The sequence below is a fragment of the Elephas maximus genome, chromosome 22, assembly GCF_024166365.1.
Source record: "Elephas maximus indicus isolate mEleMax1 chromosome 22, mEleMax1 primary haplotype, whole genome shotgun sequence".
Lineage (NCBI taxonomy): Eukaryota > Metazoa > Chordata > Mammalia > Proboscidea > Elephantidae > Elephas > Elephas maximus.
In genome coordinates, this window is record NC_064840.1 from 22,766,814 (window position 1) to 22,786,479 (window position 19,666).

At 46.7% G+C, this 19,666-nt stretch overlaps 1 protein-coding gene across 9 annotated transcripts in view; it reads left to right on the forward strand.

The window, feature by feature from the left end:
* The window catches only part of CABIN1 (calcineurin binding protein 1), a 192,518-nt gene that overhangs the window by 108,962 nt on the left and 63,890 nt on the right, over positions 1 to 19,666 (forward strand). For 8 of the 9 annotated variants that reach the window (XM_049865389.1, XM_049865386.1, XM_049865394.1 and 5 more), the window contains one exon: positions 18,687 to 18,872. The exons of the other annotated variant lie outside the window; for it this stretch is intronic. In XM_049865389.1, the coding sequence (XP_049721346.1) occupies positions 18,687 to 18,872 (186 nt within the window). The remainder of the gene's footprint in view (positions 1 to 18,686; positions 18,873 to 19,666) is intronic. 9 annotated transcript variants of the gene reach the window in all.

A 19,666-nucleotide genomic window follows, 5' to 3' on the forward strand; every position in this document is an offset into this window, starting at 1 on the left:
ACAGTTCCCAGAAGGGAAGTTTGTAGAGGGAGCCCTACAAATAGGTTCTGATGGTTGTGACATTTTGAATGTTGTTAAAGTTCAGTGTGATCCCTGTCAGCGATGTAGCCACCAGGATCCCTCGGTCACCTCAGCCCGGCCCCAGCCCTGATGCCAGCAGCCCTCCTCTGGCCACACACAGGCTCTGCCCAGGCAAGTCGCATGGTACTTTTAGAGCCATCACCCTCTTCACCTCCGAGAGAAAAGCATCTGTCTGCAACAGGAAAACATGCTGGCTCTAAAACAGTCAGGATCTTAGACTAGCTTGTGGCATGTCCGTATTTGAGCAGAAGAGTGTTTTCCTGTCAAGACCCCCCCTGCCAGTATCCACACAAGTTCCCAGGGAAGGGCCCAGTTCCAGGCCGAAGCAACAGATTGCTGGTGGAAGCAGACATGGCAGTAGCCTTGAGGGTCCGTCCTGCCTGCATGTCCTTCCTATGGCCCGTCCGGTGCTGGCTGGCGGGCTCGAGGTGGAGGACATGTGGCCGCTCACCTTCACTTACCCCTTGGCCTCAGAGAACAGCCTCAGGTCTCCTATGGTGGAGGAGAGGATATCAGCACTCACTCCAGTCGAAGCCCAGCACAGGGGGAAGGCAGTGGGCATACTGGCCCTGGTACAGGTGAGGAAACAGCTCAGAGAGCCCAAGAACCTGCTTAGGGTAGACAGCCCAGAACAGGCCCTAGAGATGGGGGATCTGAGTTCCTGCCCAGCTCCATCCCTAACTTGCTCAGCAACTTTGGGTGAGGGACCCCTCTTTTCTGTAAAACACGTATAGTTTTTTCCTTGTGGGATGGGCATGAGTATTAAATGAAGTGCTTGCTCAAGATAACCCTCTCCTAGATGTAGTCCCTCCCCAGGTCATTGGTGGAGTTGGGTGAGGATCAGGCACAGCAGGCCGTAGAGGAAGGGCCAGGTGGCTATCAGTGTTGCTTTGGAGGAAGGGCTAGCCCTCATGCTCTGAGGCAGCCCCAAGTGGGCCTGGTGTAAACCCTCTGGGCCTGTCTCCGTCTCCTGAGGGCTGTGTTCTAGTCCTCCTCCCCAGAGCCTGTTTTGGACTCATGTTCCCCCAGTTGGACAGAGTTCCGCATGAGGGGCCAGGAAGTTGGGCTCAGAGCCCTGTGTTAGGGCCACCTCTCCACTTCTACGTGCCTTTTCCTCACACACAGAAATCAGCCGAAGTTGACACTTACTTGGTGTAAGATTTAGAAGAGTTGTGGAGAATATCTCCAGTTACTTTTAGATAACTTGATATTTGATAATAACCACTTTGTAGGACCCAGACTCCCTCTGAACCACCAACAGTAGGGTGGAAAGCTTCCTCCCTTCCACCCACAACTCGGGTCAGAAGCCATCGGAACCAGCCCTCAGATTCTCTGAGGTTCCACCCCAGCCCAATTACAGCCAGCCCCTCTTGAGCAGTGGGAGGGGCCCATAGTTAACCTGAGGGGCCCTCTGGCCAAGCCAAGAGACAGAGAGAGGGAGCCACTTTGCCTAACTGCTTGTCCCCACCTGACTTCTTCCGTGTATCTCATGGAATTTGCCCACAGTCCTGAAGCCCTTAGTATTTTGGTGTCCAGGCCAGGAAGAAAATCACTTGGGGAGCCCTCTGTGACTTTCAAGGGGCTCCCTCCCCGTGATTGACGCTCACACATGTTCCAACAGCATGAGGATATTTGTGAGCAAAATCCGTGCCCTCTGCCGCATACTGTGTGCGTGTGTGTGTACGTGATTGGGCCCACCACACCAAAGGGCATGCTCTGGGCAGAGCGCTGGCAGGAGAGCAGCAGTGTCCCTGTTGTACATGTGAGGAAGGGTACCAGGGCACATGAGTGCTCCGCTAGGGCTGCCGGCCAGTCACCATGGAGCCAAGAGTGAGTCTGCCTCCCTCCCCCCAGGCCTGGGTGGTGCTAGCATCAGGAAGGTACCCTGTGCTTGCTGGCCGGCCCTAAGGAAGATGCAGCTGCATGCCCTTCCCTTTGCTGAAGGCTTCGCAGGGGCAGGGGCAGGGTCTGCAAGCAGGGCCACTGCAGAGTGGATGGGTCCACAACCATACCTGGCTCCGTGGCCTTGGGGATGTGTCCGTAGCAGCTCTGGGGGACTGATCAAGACTCTTGCTGTCTGTTTGTCATGCTCCGTGTTGCTTCAGCATGCTGGAGCCAGAAAAGGCCGCAGAGGGTGGGCCTTGCCACGTGGTCAGTCTGGGGCTGAGCCCTTCCAGGTGTCAGCCCTGGGCCCTGCTGTAGGCCCCTGCCTGCGGGGGAGGAAGTGGGCCCTTGTCAGCCAGTTACATAGCTGAGGGCTGGGCAAGTCCATGGGACAGTTCTGGTCCCTACTGCAGGCCCCTGCTAGGGGAGTAACAGCCAGGGTTGTGCCAGATAGGAGGGGTCAACCTCACAGAGACTGGCCAAGCCTTCTGGTGGTATGGGGAGGCCTGCAGGTATCAGAGGGATCCAACAGGGGCAGGGAAGTGGGCTGTGGGGCTGGTGGCCCATCTGCAACAGAGCAGAGCATTGGAGGCCTTGGGCTTCTTGGGGCTTTTGGGAGTGCGTACCATCCTCCCCGACCTGCCACCATGCTGTCATTGTCTGTCATTGTGCCATGTTGTCTGTGCTCATCCTTGCCTGCCCCTCACACCCCTCCACCAATATTGCCCGTGCTGCCCCTAACCCTGACCCACTCTGTCCTCCAGGCTGTCTTCCTGCTTGCACATGTCACGGCTCGCTTCTGGGACAGCCCAGACGCATGCTCAGCCCGCAGTCCGGCTCCCTGCCTCCCGGGACAAGGGGTCCCATACAGTCCGCTGGCCTGTGGTTTGCAGAGTGTGTGTTGCTGTGCTTGGCTTCTGCCGGCTACCTGTCTTCCCAGTTCTGACCAACCGATGCAGCAGGTGGCCTCTCCCTGCTGGCCACTGCCTGTCAGGTGTCTTATTCCTGTATTTCCATTGCTTTGCTCTTTCTTGTGTACACACGTGCACACACAGACGCACACAGGCAGGCTCTGAGATGGTAGATTGTCTTTGCATGGATAGATGTGTAAAAACGCAGAGCGTGCAGGGTGTCTGAGGCGATCTATGGTCGGTGGTGTTCAGGCTGTAGGGGAGCACTGCCCAGTGGTCCCTGCCACCCGTCCATTCAGAGCAAGAAAACTGTGCTTGCAAACAGACCTACTCAAAGTAGGAAAACTCAGTGGAGCAGGCTGTCTCGCTGGTCCCTAGGCTGAGGGCAGGCTGCTGGGGCTGGGGAGGGGCTGTCTGTAAGTGGCAGACCAGGCATCTCCTTTGTCCCCACCTCTTCCATTTTTAACTTTTTAAAACCTCTTCAGGCCGTGGCTGACCGTGGCATTTATTGAGTGCCTGTTGTGTGCCACGCATGGAAGAGGGTGCCATGGGTGAGTAAAGATGAGGGTGTTGGTCCCTAGGTATCACACAATGCTTGGTATCCAGAGGGGTGCCATAAGCTGGAGGAGGAAGCAAGAGTGAGATTTGGTAGATCGGGAGGACTTCTGCAAGAGGTGGTCTCCAGAGTGAGGCTTTCAGGGTCAGTTGGGGTGAGTGACAATGAGAGCAAAGACATGGAAAACAGTGAGATGACCAGGTTGGGTGGGGAGAGACTCCGGGGGGAGAGCTTGGGACACCAGCTCAGCCCAACTGGAGGTGCTCCTACTTGTGAACATAGAGTGATGTGATCACAACATCTGTTTTGCCTTTAAATAAGTCACATTCTCCCAGCCATCCTTTGTGTGATGAGCCTTTCTAGGAACCTCACCAAAAAGCTGCTTCTTTCACTTGGCATTTGTATCGGAAGAGGCACCCACCTGCCCTTGGGGAGGGGACGTTTAAAGCCTTGCCTGGCTAGGGGAGCAGAGTGGTGTTCAGTGAGTGTGAGCAATGAGGAAGCAGTGAGTGTGCACAACGAGTGGTTCTGAGTGTGCACAGTGAGTACAGTGCATGATGGGTGGTGCTCAGTAAGGTCACGTCTTACCTCAGATGTTAGGGTCCAAGTGGAACAGCACCCCTATATGAGCACGGTGGAGGTGTTTGGACAGCCCTCACTCAAGAGCAAAAGCAGAGAAGGGGCCCTGGTGGGGATGAACCTGAGTCAGCCTACCTGCTGCCTCCTATGTGTGTTCCTCTCTCTTGGGCCCACCATGTTTCTGGTGTCTTTCCTCTGTGTCTGTACCTGTCTCCTAGCCTGCAGGTGGGCGTCTATCCTACATACCTAGCCCCTGCTCCCAGCCAGCCCTGTCTCTTTCATAGTGGCCAGGAGAGGCCAATGGGGCAGACTGTGTTCAGTTGAAAGGTTTCTCAATATATTGATTCCACCCAAGTTTACTCTTAGTAGAGACCTGATGTGTTTTGGTTGGCAGGACATTTGTGATTCTGAGTTTACTAGTCAGGGTTGCTACAGTTTGTGATAGCACCCCCACATGTTCTAAAAACCCACCAGGGACCTACCTGCCTCTTGTCACTGAAGAGCTCTTTCAGGCTGGGGAGGAAATCCTGAGAAGGCTCAAGAGATTTGAAGGAGTCAAACTTTTAAAGGCAAGACTCAGAGACTGGGGCCTTCCTGTTGCCAAGTCAGAGCCCTGCATCTGCACCTCTCTTGGGAGTGGAGGGTACAGTGCTTCGAAGCAGACAGGCTTCGTCAGGAACTCTTGGCAGAGGCCAAGAGGAAGGGCCGGGGGAGCCCAGATGCACAGATGCGAGGTATTCCCAAGACTAACAACAAGAGAGTGAAATATTTATAATCTTCCCACAAATGTTAATTAGTGTGAACAGGTTTTGTGTGGGCAGATTTTTAAAAGAACATTCTAAAAAGAAGAGCCAGGGCCAGCCGGGAGCCTCTCCCTTGTGACCAGTCTTGTTTCTTGTTGACTGTCAGGCAGTTCCTCACAGAGACCCCCTCCACTCTTCAGCCTGGAGGCAAGGAGCCCCCTGGGGCCGTCCAGGGATCCCAGTCAGTGTGCATGTTTCCCTGGGAGTTTGGGCACTGCTGTGTGGGTTCAGCTGAGGCTAGCTTTTCTGCACAGAAAGTTCCATCTCCCTCTGAGTTCCAGGAGCCTGGGAAAACCCCGCCTCCTGGATTTCCAGGCTGAGAGCTGATGGCCAGCTCGGCCCTGCCCCTCCCCTCTCCTCCCGTGGCCCTACTTCAGGTCTGGCAGACACTGCCTGCGGGGTGTCATGGACTGACTGGGTCCTTCTAAGCACTTGGCACAGGCCAGTACCCATAGAAGTCCCATGGGCTCAGGCAATGGGCGCACATGAACCCTACATAAAACCATTCACCAGCCCATCTGGGCCCTGGGCCTGCAGGATTCCAGATGAGGACTGGAACTCCCAATGTGGCTTCACAGGGGAGCTGGGCTGGAGCCAAGGTTTGTGTTCCCCAAGCCGGAACATCCCCCGCTTCTGGCTCCCCACATCCCTTTTACTAGGGCATATTGGCAGCGTGAGGGACCATGTGTGGTGATAGAGGCCCATAGTGCATAAGCCCAAGCTGGTCAGCTGTTCAGGAGGGGTCAGGGCAGGGCTTGGGGGGTACTACCCTCACCTAGGAAACCCTGGTGGCGTAGTGGTTAAGTGCTAAGGCTGCTAACCGAGAGGTCAGCAGTTCGAATCCGCCAGGCATCCCTTGGAAACTCTATGGGGCAGTTCTACTCTGTTCTATAGGGTCGCTATGAGTTGGAAACAACTCGACCTCAGTGGGTATGGGTATACCCTCATCTAGGAGGGGGACGAGCAGTGGCCCACAACCACGGCCCTTATCACTTCTCTCCTGAGCCAATATTATGTTGGCATTGGCCCCAAGAGCAGTGACTTCCTCAGGGCCTGTTCGGTGCCTTCGATCACACGTGGGGCGAGGGCTTGTGCAGAATCACTGTAGGGCCGCTCAGGTGACACAGGTGTCTGTTCTCACCTTCCAGAGGCTCAGCAGTCCTGACTTCAAGTGTGGGAAGAGTCCTGGCTGGGCCTTGAGGCATGTCCCAGAGGTTCAGGGAGGCCCTGGGGGAATCGGCCCTTCCCTGCTCAGTTCCCTGCTTTCCTGGGCTTGTTCCTCTTGCTGCTGTTATTTTAGAAGGTGCTCCATGAAGTTGCTGCTCAGCCAGTGGTTGACCAGTGGGCAGGTGTCCGGGAGCGCAGAGCATAGCCCTTCTTTGCTCGCTCCATTCTTATCGAGGCCGGCCCCCTTCCACCAGTGCCACATTGAGAGGGTGTGTGCACGCTGTGAGAAAATAGCATTTGGTTAAGCCAAGCCTGTGTTTTTGTAAAGATCACAATTGGGATTTCACCAAATTGGTGGTTCTTTGAGGCCAGACACCCAGCAGCTGTGAGGTGATGTGCCAGTGCTCAGGACATTGTACCAGCTGGGCCTGCTTCCAGGGCACCTGCCTGGCATGTGGTGACGTCGCTGAAAGAGTACACATGGCCTCCCTCTCAGGAGATTCTTATACAGCAGGCTCATGGCCCACATCTTTCCAAGTCTGAGGCCTCAGCAGTGTTGCCTTAGTGTGTCCACAATGAGTGCTGCAGGGTTGGGCGGGCCACTGGGACTTCATTCACGGGAACCCTGGGTGTGTGCCACAGGCAGAGAGAGGAGAGCAGTGATAGCTCTCAAGTCTTTGTTGAAAGTGTGACATTGGAAGCCCAGAGCAGTGGAATGACTGGTCTAAGGTTACCGAGCCGCTCAGTGGAAGATCTGGGACATCCACGTCCAGAGCTGCTGCAGTGACCCCGTGTGGCCTTTGGAGTCAAGGGCCTCCTTCGCACTGCCTCCTCTGCCTTCCACACAGATGGCAAACTCGCTGCCCTGCCAATTCGGTGACCCCCACACTGAGGACGTCTCATGAGGGCACAGGTCTGCGTGTAACCCCATGAGTGTTGATGGTGCCTTGGGATCTGACCTTGACATCAGGGATAAGCACGCACCTTTGCAAAAAGGTGACCTGGTTCCACCAGTTCTCTGCTCCCCCATTAATGAGACTCTGCATCAGGTGTGGCTCTCACACGTCTGAAATCCCAGTGTGTTTTTGCTCTTTCAGCCTAGCATATGCCGTTGGAGAGGTGCTATGCTGGCGCACGAGGCACTGGGCAGAGGACATCATAAAGGCAGCCATGAAGGAAGGGCTGTGGCAGGCTGACAGGACATGCATGCCACTGTCCCCAAGCCCTAGTCTATGATAGATATGGATGAAGAGGCCCAAGCGACAGCACGACCTTGGGAAGCACAGGCTCAGCTCTCGATGTCTCTGATGCCGGGCCTGCTTTGACAGCCCTGGTGTGTCAGTATTTAAGGAGTGGGTCACCCATCAGCAGGGTGCTGCCCATTCAGAACTGAATTTGTCAAGTAAAGTTTGAGATATCACAGATAAATAAGTCCAGGTTCTCTGGAAATGACGATAATTGAGCAACACTTACTTTGTGTCAGGCACTATTTCAAGCACTTTACATGTATTAACTTATTTAATCCTCATAACAATACAATGAAGTGGGCACTTGTGTTGTCAGGATTGCACATATGAGGACACTGAAGTGTGAACAGATGCGGGCATTGGCACAGGTTCTCAGAGCTAGTAAGTGACAGAGCAGGACTGAACTCAGGCAGCCTGGATCTTTCAGAGTCCAGGCCTTGAATTTTGTTGAAACAACTTCTCCAGAGTAGCAAGTTTGTTTGCCCACCAAGCAGCTAGCTTGCATCTGGCCTCCCAGTGGGCTCCCGTGATTGCCTGCTGGATATTAATGCATCATTCCATACTAGGTTTTTAAGGAGCTGAGCGAAGGGTTGGGGTGTCTGGGGACTGTGTCTATTTTGCTCCCTGTGTCTCCAGAAGCTTTTACGAAATGGACTTCTCTTAGATGGATGTAGCAGCAATTTAAATGTGGGGAAGGGACTTACTTGCATAAAGTCATGCAACTTGTGAATGGTACAAGAGGAACTTGGACTTAGCTCTCTTGATTCCAAGTTCATTGAGCTTTACCTTCAGGTACACAAAGTTCAAGACAAAGTATGTTTTTATTTTTTATGGTTCCATTTTTTCTCCACTGTTAGTCTATTTATACCTCTTTAAGAATGTAGTAATGCCTTAGGATTTATAAAATACATCGTTAACTAATCGCAATCTACTTACAAATAATATTATACTCCTTCACATGTAGTGTAAAGAACCTCCCATCTTTTTGTATTCTTGTCATTCATTTCATTTTTACATATGCTATAAACCCATAATACGTTGTTACAATTTTTGCTTTACACAGTCAGGAATGGTTTAGAGCAATTAAAAATTTAAAAAGAGTATTTACCATTACTTCACTTTTGGAGAGTGTAGATCCAGGTTTCTGTCTGGTATTATATTCCTTCTACCTAAAGAACTTCATGTAACATTTCTGGTCACATAGGTGTGCTGGTAATGAATTCTCAATTATTGTTTCTCTGAAAAAGTCTTTACTTCACCATTTTTCAAGAGAGGTTTTCACTGGACATAAAATTCTGGGTTGACTTTTTTCCCCTCTTTTGGCACTTTAGAGATGTCATCTGACTTGAATAGTTCCTGATGAGAAATGTGGTTGTTGTTAGGTGCCATTGATTCAAGCTGGTTCCAACTCATAGCAACTCTATAGGATAGAGTAGTGCTGCCCCATAGGGTTTTCAGGGAGCAGCTGATGGATTTAAACTGCTGCCCTTTTGGTTAGCAGCCAAGTTCTTAACCACTATCCACAAGGGCTCCAAAAGTAGAGTGGTCTTTTTTCTGCTTGGTGTTCTCCAAATTTCTTGGTGATTTCAGGTCTTTCATTATTTTTTGAAAATTCTCAGTCTTTTCCATCCTGTTTACCTCATCTCCTTCTGGGATTCCAATTAGTATGTTAGGTCATCTGGTGCTCTTGGATGCTCTTTTCTCTGTGTTTTATTGTCTGTTTTTTGGCCTTTTCCTCTCAGATTGGATAATTTCTACTGATGTATCTTCAAGTTTTTTTTTTTTTTTTTTCCCTCTCAGCTGTGTCAGATCTACTGAGAAGCCAGACAAAACCATTATTCATCTCTTATTGGTTTTTTTGTTTTGTTTTGTTTTTTTAAATATTTCTAACATTTCCATCAGGCTCTTGCTTACAACTTCCATCTCTCTCTCCTAAAATTTCCTGTCTGTTCCTAAATGTTGTCTACCTTTTCCACTAAAGCCTTAACTGTATTAATCATAGTTATTATGTTACTCATACTTATTTTCAATTCCCCATCAGATAGTTCCAACATTTGTGTCATCTGTGAATCTGGTTCTGTTGATTCTTTTGTATCTTGACAGTGGACTTTTTCTTTTCTTCACTTGCATTTTTAAAAAATTTTTAAAAATTTTTATTGTGCTTTAAGTGAAAGTTTACAAATCAAGTAAGTCTCTCATACAAAAATTACTATATACTCCTAGTTGATCTCCCCCTAATGAGGCAGCACACTCCTTCTCTCCACCCTGTATTCCCCGTGTCCATTTTTATTCAGCCAGCTTCTCTCCGCCTCTGACTTCTCATCTCCCCTCCAGACATAGTCTCATATGTCTACTTGAGCCAAGAAGCTCACTCCTCACGATTATCATTTTCTATCTTATAGAAATAAGGTAAGAAATCCCTGTCTGAAGAATTGGCTTTTGGGAATGGTTCTACACTTGGGCTAACAGAGAAGGTCTGGGGACCATAACCTCCGGGGTCCTTCTAGTCTCAGTCAGACCTTTAAGTCTGGTCTTTTTATGAGAATTTGAGGTCTGCATCCCACGGCGTTCCCGCTCCATCAGGGATTCTCTGTTGTGTCTTCTGTCAGGGCAGTCATCGGTTGTAGCCAGTCACCATCTAGTTTTTCTGGTCTCAGGCTGATGTAGTCTCTGATTTATGTGGCCCTTTCTGTCTCCTGGGCTCAAAATTACCTTGTGTCTTTGGTGTTCTTCATTTTCCCTTCCTCCAGGTGGGTTGAGACCAGTTGATGCATCTTAGATGGCTGCTTGCTAGCATTTAAGACCCCAGGTGCCACTGAACAAAGTGGAATGCAGAATGTTTTCTGAATAGATTTTATTATGCCAATTGACCTAGATGTTCCCTGAAACCATGGTCCCCAAACCCCTGCCCCTGCTACTCTGGCCTTCAAAGTGTTCGGTTTATTCAGGAAACTTCTTTGCTTTTGGTTTAGTTCAGTCGTGCTGACCTCCCCTGTATTGTGTGTTGTCTTTCTCTTCACCTAAAATAGTTCTTGTCTACTATTTAATTAGTGAATACCCTTCTCCCACCCTCCCTCCCCACCCTCGTAACCATCAAAGAATATTTTCTTTTTTGTTTAAACTGTTTCTTGAGTTCTTATAATAGTGGTCTCATACAATATTTGTTCTTTTACAACTGACTAATTTCACTCAGCATAACGCCTTCCAGATTCCTCCATGTTATGAGATTTTTCACAGACTCATTGTTCTTTATCGATGTGTAGTAGTGTCCTATAGGGTTGCTATGAGTCGGAATCGACTCGACGGCACTGGGTTTTTTTTTTAATATTCCATTGTGTGAATATACCATAATTTATTTATCCATTCATCCGTTGATGGGCACCTCAGTTGCTTCCATCTTTTTGCTGTTGTAAACAGTGCTGCAGTGAACACGGGCGTGCATACATCTGTTCGTGTAAAGTCTCTTATTTCTCTAGGATATATTCCAAGGAGTGGGATTGCTGGATCATATGGTTGTTCTACTTCTGGCTTTTTAAGGAAGCGCGAAATTGATTTCCAAAGTGGTTGTACCATTTTACATTCCCACCAGCAGTGTATAAGTGTTCCAATTTCTCCACAACCTCTCCAACATTTATTATTTTGTGTTTTTTGTATTAACACCAGCCTTGTTGGAGTGAAATGGAATCTCATTGTAGTTTTGATTTGCATTTCTTTAATGGCAGATGATCATGAGCATTTCATCAGTTATCTGTTAGCTACCTGAATGTCTTCTTTAATTAAGTGCCTGTTCATATCCTTTGCCCATTTCTTAATTGAGTTACTTGTCTTTTTGTAGTTGAGTTTTCGCAGTATCATGTAGATTTTAGAGATCAGACGCTGATCAGAAATGTCATAGTTAAAAACTTTTTCGGAGTCTGTAGGTAATCTTTTTACTCTTTTGCTGAAGTCTTTGGATGGGCATAGGTATTTGATTTGTAGGAGCTCCCAGTTATCTGGTTTCTCTTCTGCATTGTTAGTAATGTTTTGTATACTGTTTATGCCATGTATTAGGGCTCCTAGTGTTGTCCCTGTTTTTCCTGCCTTGATTTTATATTCAGGTCTTGTGATCCATTTTGAGTTCATTTTTGTGCATGGTATGAGGTGTGGGTCTTGTTTCATTTTTTGGCAGATGGATATCTAGTTATGCCAGCACCATTTGTTAAATAGACTGTCTTTTCCCCATTTAACTGACTTTAGGCCTTTGTCAAATAACAGCTGCTCATATGTGGATGGATTTATGTCTTGATTCTCAATTCTGTTCCATTGGTCTGTGTATCTGTTGTTGTACCAGTCCCAGGCTGTTTTGACTACTATGGCAGTATAATATATTCTAAAACCAGGTAGTGTGAGGCCTCTCACTTTATTCTCCTTTTTAAGTAATGCTTGGCTTACCTGGGACCTCTTTCCTTTCCATATGAAGTTAGTGATTTGTTTTGTCATCTCATTAAAAAATGTCATTGGAATTTGGATCGGAATTGCACCATATCTATAGATGGCTTCTGGTAGAATACACATTTTTACGATGTTGAGTCTTCCTATCCATGAGCAAGGTACGTTTTTCCACTTATATGGGTGTCTTTGGTTTCTTAAAGTAGTGTCTTGTAGTTTTCATTGTATAGGTCTTTTATGTCTCTGGTAAGATATATTCCTAAGTATTTTATCTTCTTGGGGGCTACTGTAAATGGTATTGATTGGGTGATTTCCTCTTTGATGTTCTCTTTGTTGGCGTAGAGGAATCCAACTGATTTTCGTATGTTGATCTTGTATCCTGATACTCTGCTGAATTCTTCTATTAGTTTCAGTAGTTTTCTTGAGGATTCTTTAGGATTTTCTGTGTATAAGATCATGTTATCTGCAAATAGAGATACTTTTACTTTTTCCTTACCAGTCTGCATGCGCTTTATTTCTTTATCTAGTCTAATTGCTCTGGCTAGGACCTCCAGCACAGCGTTGAATAAAAGTGGTGGTAAAGGACATCCTTGTCTGGTTCCCTTTATCAAGGGGAATGCTTTTAAACTGTCTCCATTTATGGTGATGTTGGCTTTTGGCTTTGTATAAATGCCCTTTAACATGGTTGAGGAATTTTCCTTCTCTTCCTATTTTCCTGAGAGTTTTTACCATGACTGGGCGTTGAACTTTGAAAAGAGCCTTTTTGGCATCAGTTGATAAAATTATGTGGTTCTTGTCTTTTATTTTATTTATATGATGGATTACATTAGTTGTTTTTCTAATGTTGAACTATCCCTGCATACCTGGTATGAATCCCACTTGGTCATGGTGAATTATTTTTTTGATATGTTGTCGAATTCTTTTGGCTGGAATTTTGTTGAGGATTTTTGCATCTAAGTTCATGAGGGATATAGGTCTATAATTTTCTTTTTTTGTGATGTCTTTACCTGGTTTTGGTGTGAGGGATATGCTGGCTTCATAGAATGAGTTTGGGAGTATTCTATCCTTTTCTATGCTTTGAAATATCTTTAATAGTAATGGTGTTAACTCTTCTCTGAAAGTTTGGTAGAACTCTCCAGTGAAGCCGTCCGGACCAGGCCTTTTTGTTTGGTTGGGAGTTTTCTGATTACCTTTTCAGTCTCTTCCGTTATGGGTTTATTTAGTTCTTCTACCTCTGTTTGTGTTAGTTTAGGTAGGTAGTGTGTTTCTAGAAATTCATCTATTTCTTCTAGGTTTTCAAATTTGTTAGAGTACAGTTTTTTGTAGTAATCTGATTCTTTTAATTTCAGTTGGGTCTGTTGTGATATCGCCCATCTCATTTCTTATTTGGGTTTTTTGCTTCCTCCTCTGTTTTTCTTTTGTCAGTTTGGCCAGTGGTTTATCAATTTTGTTAATTTTTTCAAAGAACCAGGTTTTGGTCTTGTTAACTCTTTCAGTTGTTTTGGATTTTGTTAAGGCTTGCTTTATGACCTAATATGTAGTTTAATCTGGAGAATGTTCCATGTGTACTGGAAAAGGAAGCATACTTCATTTAATTCTGCTCTAATTTAATTTAGTTGTGTTTCGTTGAATTCTGCTCCAATTTTTATTATTTACTTTCTTCCAGTGCCTGAGGATTTCTTTTGTTGCTCTCTTTTTAGTTGTTCAAGTTGTAGGGATTATTCTTTGATTTTGACCATTTCTTCTTTTTGGATGTGCGCATCTATTGATATAAATTGACCTCTGAGCGCTGCTTTTGCTATGTCCCAAAGATTCTGATAGGAAGTGTTTTCATTCTCATTGGAGTCTATGAATTTCTTTATTCTCTTCTTAATAGTGCCTTCTATAACCCAGTCGTTTTTGAGCAGGCTATTGTTCAGTTTCCAAGTGTTTGACTTCTTTTCCCTGCTTTTTCTGTTATGGACTTCTGCTTTTTGGGCCTTATGGTCAGAGAAGATGCTTTGTAATATTCTGTTGTTTTAGATTCTGTTAAGGCTTCTTTATGACCTAATATGTGGTCTATTCTAGAGACTGTTCCATGTGCTCTGGAAAAGAAAGTATACCTGGCTGCTGTTGGGTGGAGTGTTCTGTATATGTCTGTGAGGTCATGTTGCTTGATTGTGGCATTTAAATCTTCCGTGTCTTTATTAAGCTTTTTTCTGGATGTTCTGTCCTTCACCAAAAGTGGTGTGTTGAAGTCTCCTACTACTGTTGTAGAGCTGTGTATCTCACTTTTCAATACTGTTAGAGTTTATGTATCTTGTAGTCTTCTCATTGGGTGTGTAAATATTTAATATGGTTATATTCTTTTGGTATATTGTCCCTTAATCATTATATAGTGTCCTTCCTTATCCTTTGTGGTGGATTTAACTTTAAAATCTATTTTGTCAGAAATTAGTATTGCCTCTCCTGCTCTTTCTTGATTGTTGTTTTGCTTGATATATATTTTTTCCATCCTTTGAGTTTTAGTTTGTGTTTGTACATCTAAGGTGTGTCTCTTGTAGGCAGCATATACATGGATCGTGTTTTTTTATCCATTCTCCCCACTGTCTGTCTCTTTATTGGTGCATTTACTCCATTTATATTCAGCGTAATTATGGATAGGTATGAGCTTAGTGCTGTCATTTTGATGTCTTTTTTCTGTGTTGTTGACAGTTTCTTTTTCCCACTGAATTTTTTTTAATAATTTTTATTGCGCTTTAAGTGCACGTTTACAAAACAAGTCAGTCTCTCACATATAAACTTATATACACCTTATGACATACTCCCATTTACTCTCCCCCTAATGAGTCAGCCTGCTCCCTCCTTCCAGTCTCTCCTTTCATGACCATTTTTCCAGTTTCTAACCCCCTCTACCCTCCCATATCCCCTCTAGACAGGAGATGCCAACACAGTCTCAAGTGTCCACCTGATACAAGTAGCTCACTCCTCATCAGCATCTCTCTTCAACCCATTGTCCAGTCCAATCCATGTCTGATGAGTTGTCTTCTGGAATGGTTCCTGTCCTGGGCCAACAGAAGGTTTGGGGACCATGACCGCTGGGATTCTAGTCTCAGTCAGACCATTAAGTCTGGTCTTTTTATGAGAATTTGGGGTCTGCATCCCACTGTTCTCCTGCTTCCTCAGGGGTTCTCTGTTGTGCTGCCTGTCAGGGCAGTCATCAGTTACGGCCGGGCACCATCTAGTTCTTCTGGTCTCAGGATGATGTAAGTCTCTAGTTCATGTGGCCCTTTCTGTCTCTTGGGCTCGTAATTATCTTGTGACCTTGGTGTTCTTCATTCTCCTTTGATCCAGGTGGGTTGAGACCAATTGATGCATCTTAGATGGCTGCTTGTTAGCATTTAAGACCCCAGACGCCACACTTCAAAGTGGGATGCAGAATGTTTTCTTAATAGAATTTATTTTGCCACTTGACTTAGATGTTCCCTGAAGCCATAGCCTCAAAACCCCCGCCCTTGCTCTGCTGACCCCTTCGAAGCATTCAGTTTATTCAGGAAACTTCTTTGCTTTTGGTCCAGTCCCCCACTGAATTTTTTTGCTGACTATATATTGTCATTTCCTCTCATTTGTTGTTGTTAATTTTCTTTCTGCTGAGTCTTTATTTTTTTATTTTATTTTGATGAGTAGGATTGATAGTCTCCTTTGTGGTTATCTTAATATTTACCCCTGTTTTTCTAAGTTTAAACCTAACTTTTTTTTCTTTATATCGCCTGGACTTCCTCTCCGTATGGAAGATCATGACTGCATTTTTTAGTCCCTCTTTATTGCTTCAATGTTGTCATCTTTTACATAATGACATCACTATTTCCCTGTTTTGAGCGTTTTTTTGTCTTGATTTATTTTTGTGATTTCCCCATCTGGGTTGATATCTGGTTGCTCTGTCCTGTATTCTAGTCTTGGGTTGGTGTCTGATATTACTGATGTTCTAACCAGGGAACTCCGTTTAGTATTTCTTGTAGTTTTGGTTTGGTTTTTACGAATTCCCTAAACTTCTGTTTGTCTGGAAATGTCCTAATTTCACCTTCATAGCTGAGAGAGACAGTTTTGCTGGATATGTGATTCTCGGCTGGCAGTTTTTTTCCTTCATCCCATTGCCTTCTTGCTTGCATGTTTGCTGCTGAGTAGTCCGAGCTTATTCTTATTGACTCTTCTTCGCAGGTAACTTTTCGTTTATCCCTAGCTGCTCTTAAAATTCTCTGTCTTTGGTTTCGGCAAGCTTGATTATATGCCTTGGTGACTTTCTTTTGAGATCTACCTTATGTGGAGTTCGATGAGCATCTTGGATAGATATCTTCTCGTCTTTCACCATATCAGGGAAGTTTTCTGCCAAGAAATCTTCAACAATTCTCTCTGTATTTTCTGTTACCCCTCCCTGTTCTGCTAGTTCAATCACTTCTAGGTTATTTCTCTTTATAGAGTCCCACATGATTCTTACAGTTTCTTCATTTTTTAACATTCTTTTATCTGATTTTTCTTTAAATATATTGGTGCCAAGTGTTTCATCTTCAGTCTCACTAATTCTACCTTCCACTTCCTCAGTCTGCTCCTCTGACTTTCTATTGAGTTGTCTAATTCTGTAATTTTATTGTTAGTCTTCTGAATTTGTTATTGCTGTCTCTCTGTTGATTCTTGCAGCATGTTTAATTTTTCACTATGTTCTCAAATAACCTTTTTAATTTCTTCAACTGCTTTGTCTGTGTGTTCCTTGGCTTGTTCTGTGTATTGCCTGATCTTCCTGATGTATTGAAGAGTCCTGTATATTAATCTTTTGCATTCTACATCTGGTAGTTCCGAAGACAATGTCATCCTGAAGATTCCTTGGTTTTTTATTTTGAGAGCTTGTTGAAGCGATCATGGTCTGCTTTTTTATGTGATTTGATATTGTTGTCTCCGAGCCATCTAGAAGTTATTGTAATAGCTTATGTTTGCTTACTGTATCCTAGCTTCTTGCTTTGTTTTGTTTTGATATGCCCAATAGACTGATTGAGTGAGCTAGCTTATTTTCGCTTTTGAAGCTCTGACCTCTTGTCACCAGATGGCTAGAGCTGTTACCAGGTATATGAGCCTAGCAGTCCGTTCACTTTTCTTGTATGGATTCAGCTCGGGTGTCCTGGTAGTTGATCGTCAAGTATGTGGTACAGGCTCTGTCCTACAGTCTTAGAGGGGCAGGGGTGATTGGTGTAGGCACAGGTATCTGGTTGCAGCAGATGTCATGCTCTGAACAAGGCAGAGGGCTGACAACCATCCCCCGATTGTCTGTGAGGAAAGCGCATCCCTGTTCCCTAGAATGCACAGGTGGGTGGGTTCTGCGAATGGACCATGGATATCAATGCTTTTAGTTGTAAGTACTGGGAAGCACCACTTGTCCTTGGACCCCTGTCACAGGTGGCTAGGTGACTTGGGTGGAGCCACCAGTCCTTAGGTCACTGATGCAGTTAGAGGAGGACCCTGTTAAATAGGCAAAGCGGTGTCAGACATCAAACACCCACCTCTCCACCGCACAGCTGGAAGTGTTGCAGTCTGCCAACAAGGGCCTATTCTCCTGAAATGGGGCTGCACAGGTCTGTGTAGAGGTGATAGGTATTCAAAGTCTTCAGACCATTTGTGCCTGGACAGGAGCCACTTCTGTCCTGAGCTCCCCAGCTTAGTGGAGCTGGCAGATTATCTTTTCCCCCAATTGTTAATTTATTCCTTCTCCAAGGCTAGAAGAATGGCTCCGGGCATGCAACAGGACCTATCTCGGGCCCAGAGAAATCGACAGCCACTGAAGCCAGCTTGGGGGCTGGGGATATGATAAAATAAAAGCAAGTACTTAGCTTTTGCTGAGGGTGCCGTTCTCTGGTTCCAGAGGTGTGAGTAGGCTGTGTGGCTTGATGTATTCCCCTGAGGAAACTGTGTCCAGAATGATATCGTCAGCCCCTCAGGGGTCGCTCCAGGGCATCGTGCCTGAGGGTTCCTGCTGCTTCTGAACTGTCCTTCTCTCCACCTGCCTCTCAGTCCGTTTTCTGACTTTGCCTTTGATGTACAGGGCTCCTAGCTTGTCATATATTTAATCATTTCACTTGCTTTTTGTGGTCTTTGTTGTAAGAGGGATCACCTGAAGTATCTGACTCCTCCACTATCTTGGCCCCACATCCTTTTATTTATTTATTTTTTTAAGTGAATACCAGATCTGTGTAGAACAGAAGAAACCAAACTAGACAATTCGTGTGCTTGAAATGGGCTTCCACTTCTGCTTCTAGGCTGTTAGTATGGGAAGTTGAGTTAGTCTAGTCAGAAATTGATCTGCGTTTTGGGTTTTGTTGTTGCTATGGCTACCTTTAGTATCTGGCTTCAAATTCCAGTAGTGTTATCTCGTGCTTAGAGTGGGAGCTGGTTTGTTGGAAGGTTTGCCCTCAATATTGAAGCTGCATCTTCAGCTTGAGGCCTTTTGTCACCTCAGGAAGGTCTCTCTCCATGTTCTTGCCTCAGGAAAAGCCCTGTGGAGCACAGTTCTATTCTGACGCACGTGGGGTTGCCATGAGTTTGAGCTGACTCCATGGCAACTGTTTTTTTCCCTCCAGTTATTTATGTTTATTACATTGTACAGTAGAAATGCTGTGTGATGGTGGCTACTGTGCGTCTCCTCCCAGTTCCAGCTCAGTGACACCATGTTGGTAGCTTGCTGTTGGCCACGGTGGGGAGTATCTATGCCAAAACTAAAATTAGCAAGGCTACAATGAGGGCTTTTCCCCCAGAAAGCAGTTGTTAAACTTTACCAGAGCACCACTGCAGAGGAGGGAGGGTGGTGGAGAACGGAAGGAGATGGACACCTTTTACTGAGCTGCACAGCGGCCTTCAGATGGGCTGGCTCTGCAGTGTCAGAGCAGTTGTACCTAGATTGCTTCTCTGTGGGGGTCCCATCCACTGACAGGAGATGAGCCCCAGGGGGCACTTCCACATGGGAGGGGGTGTGGTTCACGCTCCTACCCTCTCTCCCTCCTCCCCTTAGAGCGGAGCCAGGACAGCACAGCTGTAGCACTCTCAGACTCCAGCTCAACGCAGGACTTCTTCAGTGAGCCTACCAGCTCAATGGAGGGCTCCCGGAAGTCCTACGCCACTGAGAAGAGGTTGCCCACTCCCAGTTCCCAGGCAGGACTGACCAGTAAAGACCTGCAGGGGACCACAGAGGAAAGAGGTAGGAAGACTTACTTGAGTGTGTTAGAGCTGCTTGTGGTGCCCTGTGGTGGTCTGGACTGGCTGGCTGGGGGTGCATGAGATGTCAGTAGACTGGCTGGGGGTGCCCATGTGATGGGGGCTATTAAGCCAAGAGCAGCCACCTCCCGCCTCTGGCCTAACCAGCCTTGCTTGGGCTTGCAGACACGTGAGGAACATCCTTTCATTCTGACCAAATTGTGAGCAGTGTGTGGGTTCACCATTGGTCAAGAGAGGTGGGGGACCAAGGGGCCTGGCAGGAACTGGGGAGCCTGGAGTGAAGCCTCTTGCTTCCCCTGGCATGTCCTCCCTGTGAGCCCACTCCTAGTACTGCAGGGAGAAGTGGATGGAATTCCTAGGTGCAGTAGTGATCTGTCTGAGCCAATGCGTAGCAGACAGTGTAGAGGAGCTGGTGCCGGGCCTTGACCAACAGCTCTCTCCACTCTCCGCCACCCACCCTGGGTTCCCAGTGGACACCAGCCCAAGCCACCACAGCCTCTAGGATGCAGCAGCTCCTGATCTTCCTACGGAGAGCCAGGGGTCGACACTTTGCCACCAGATGATGGTGCAGCGGTGTGTACCCTTCCTGTGCTTCCACACTGCTCCAGCAGACCCTGCTCCTTTGCACCCTTAGGTTACCCAGGATCAATGTCATGCACTTCTGTCCATGTATTAGGCAGCAGGGACGGAGTCCTGGTCTTGGCTGGGCTCTGACAGCACGCAATGCTGCTGTGGTCCAAAGTGGCTGAGGCAGAGTGTGGTCCCCCCGAGAGGCCT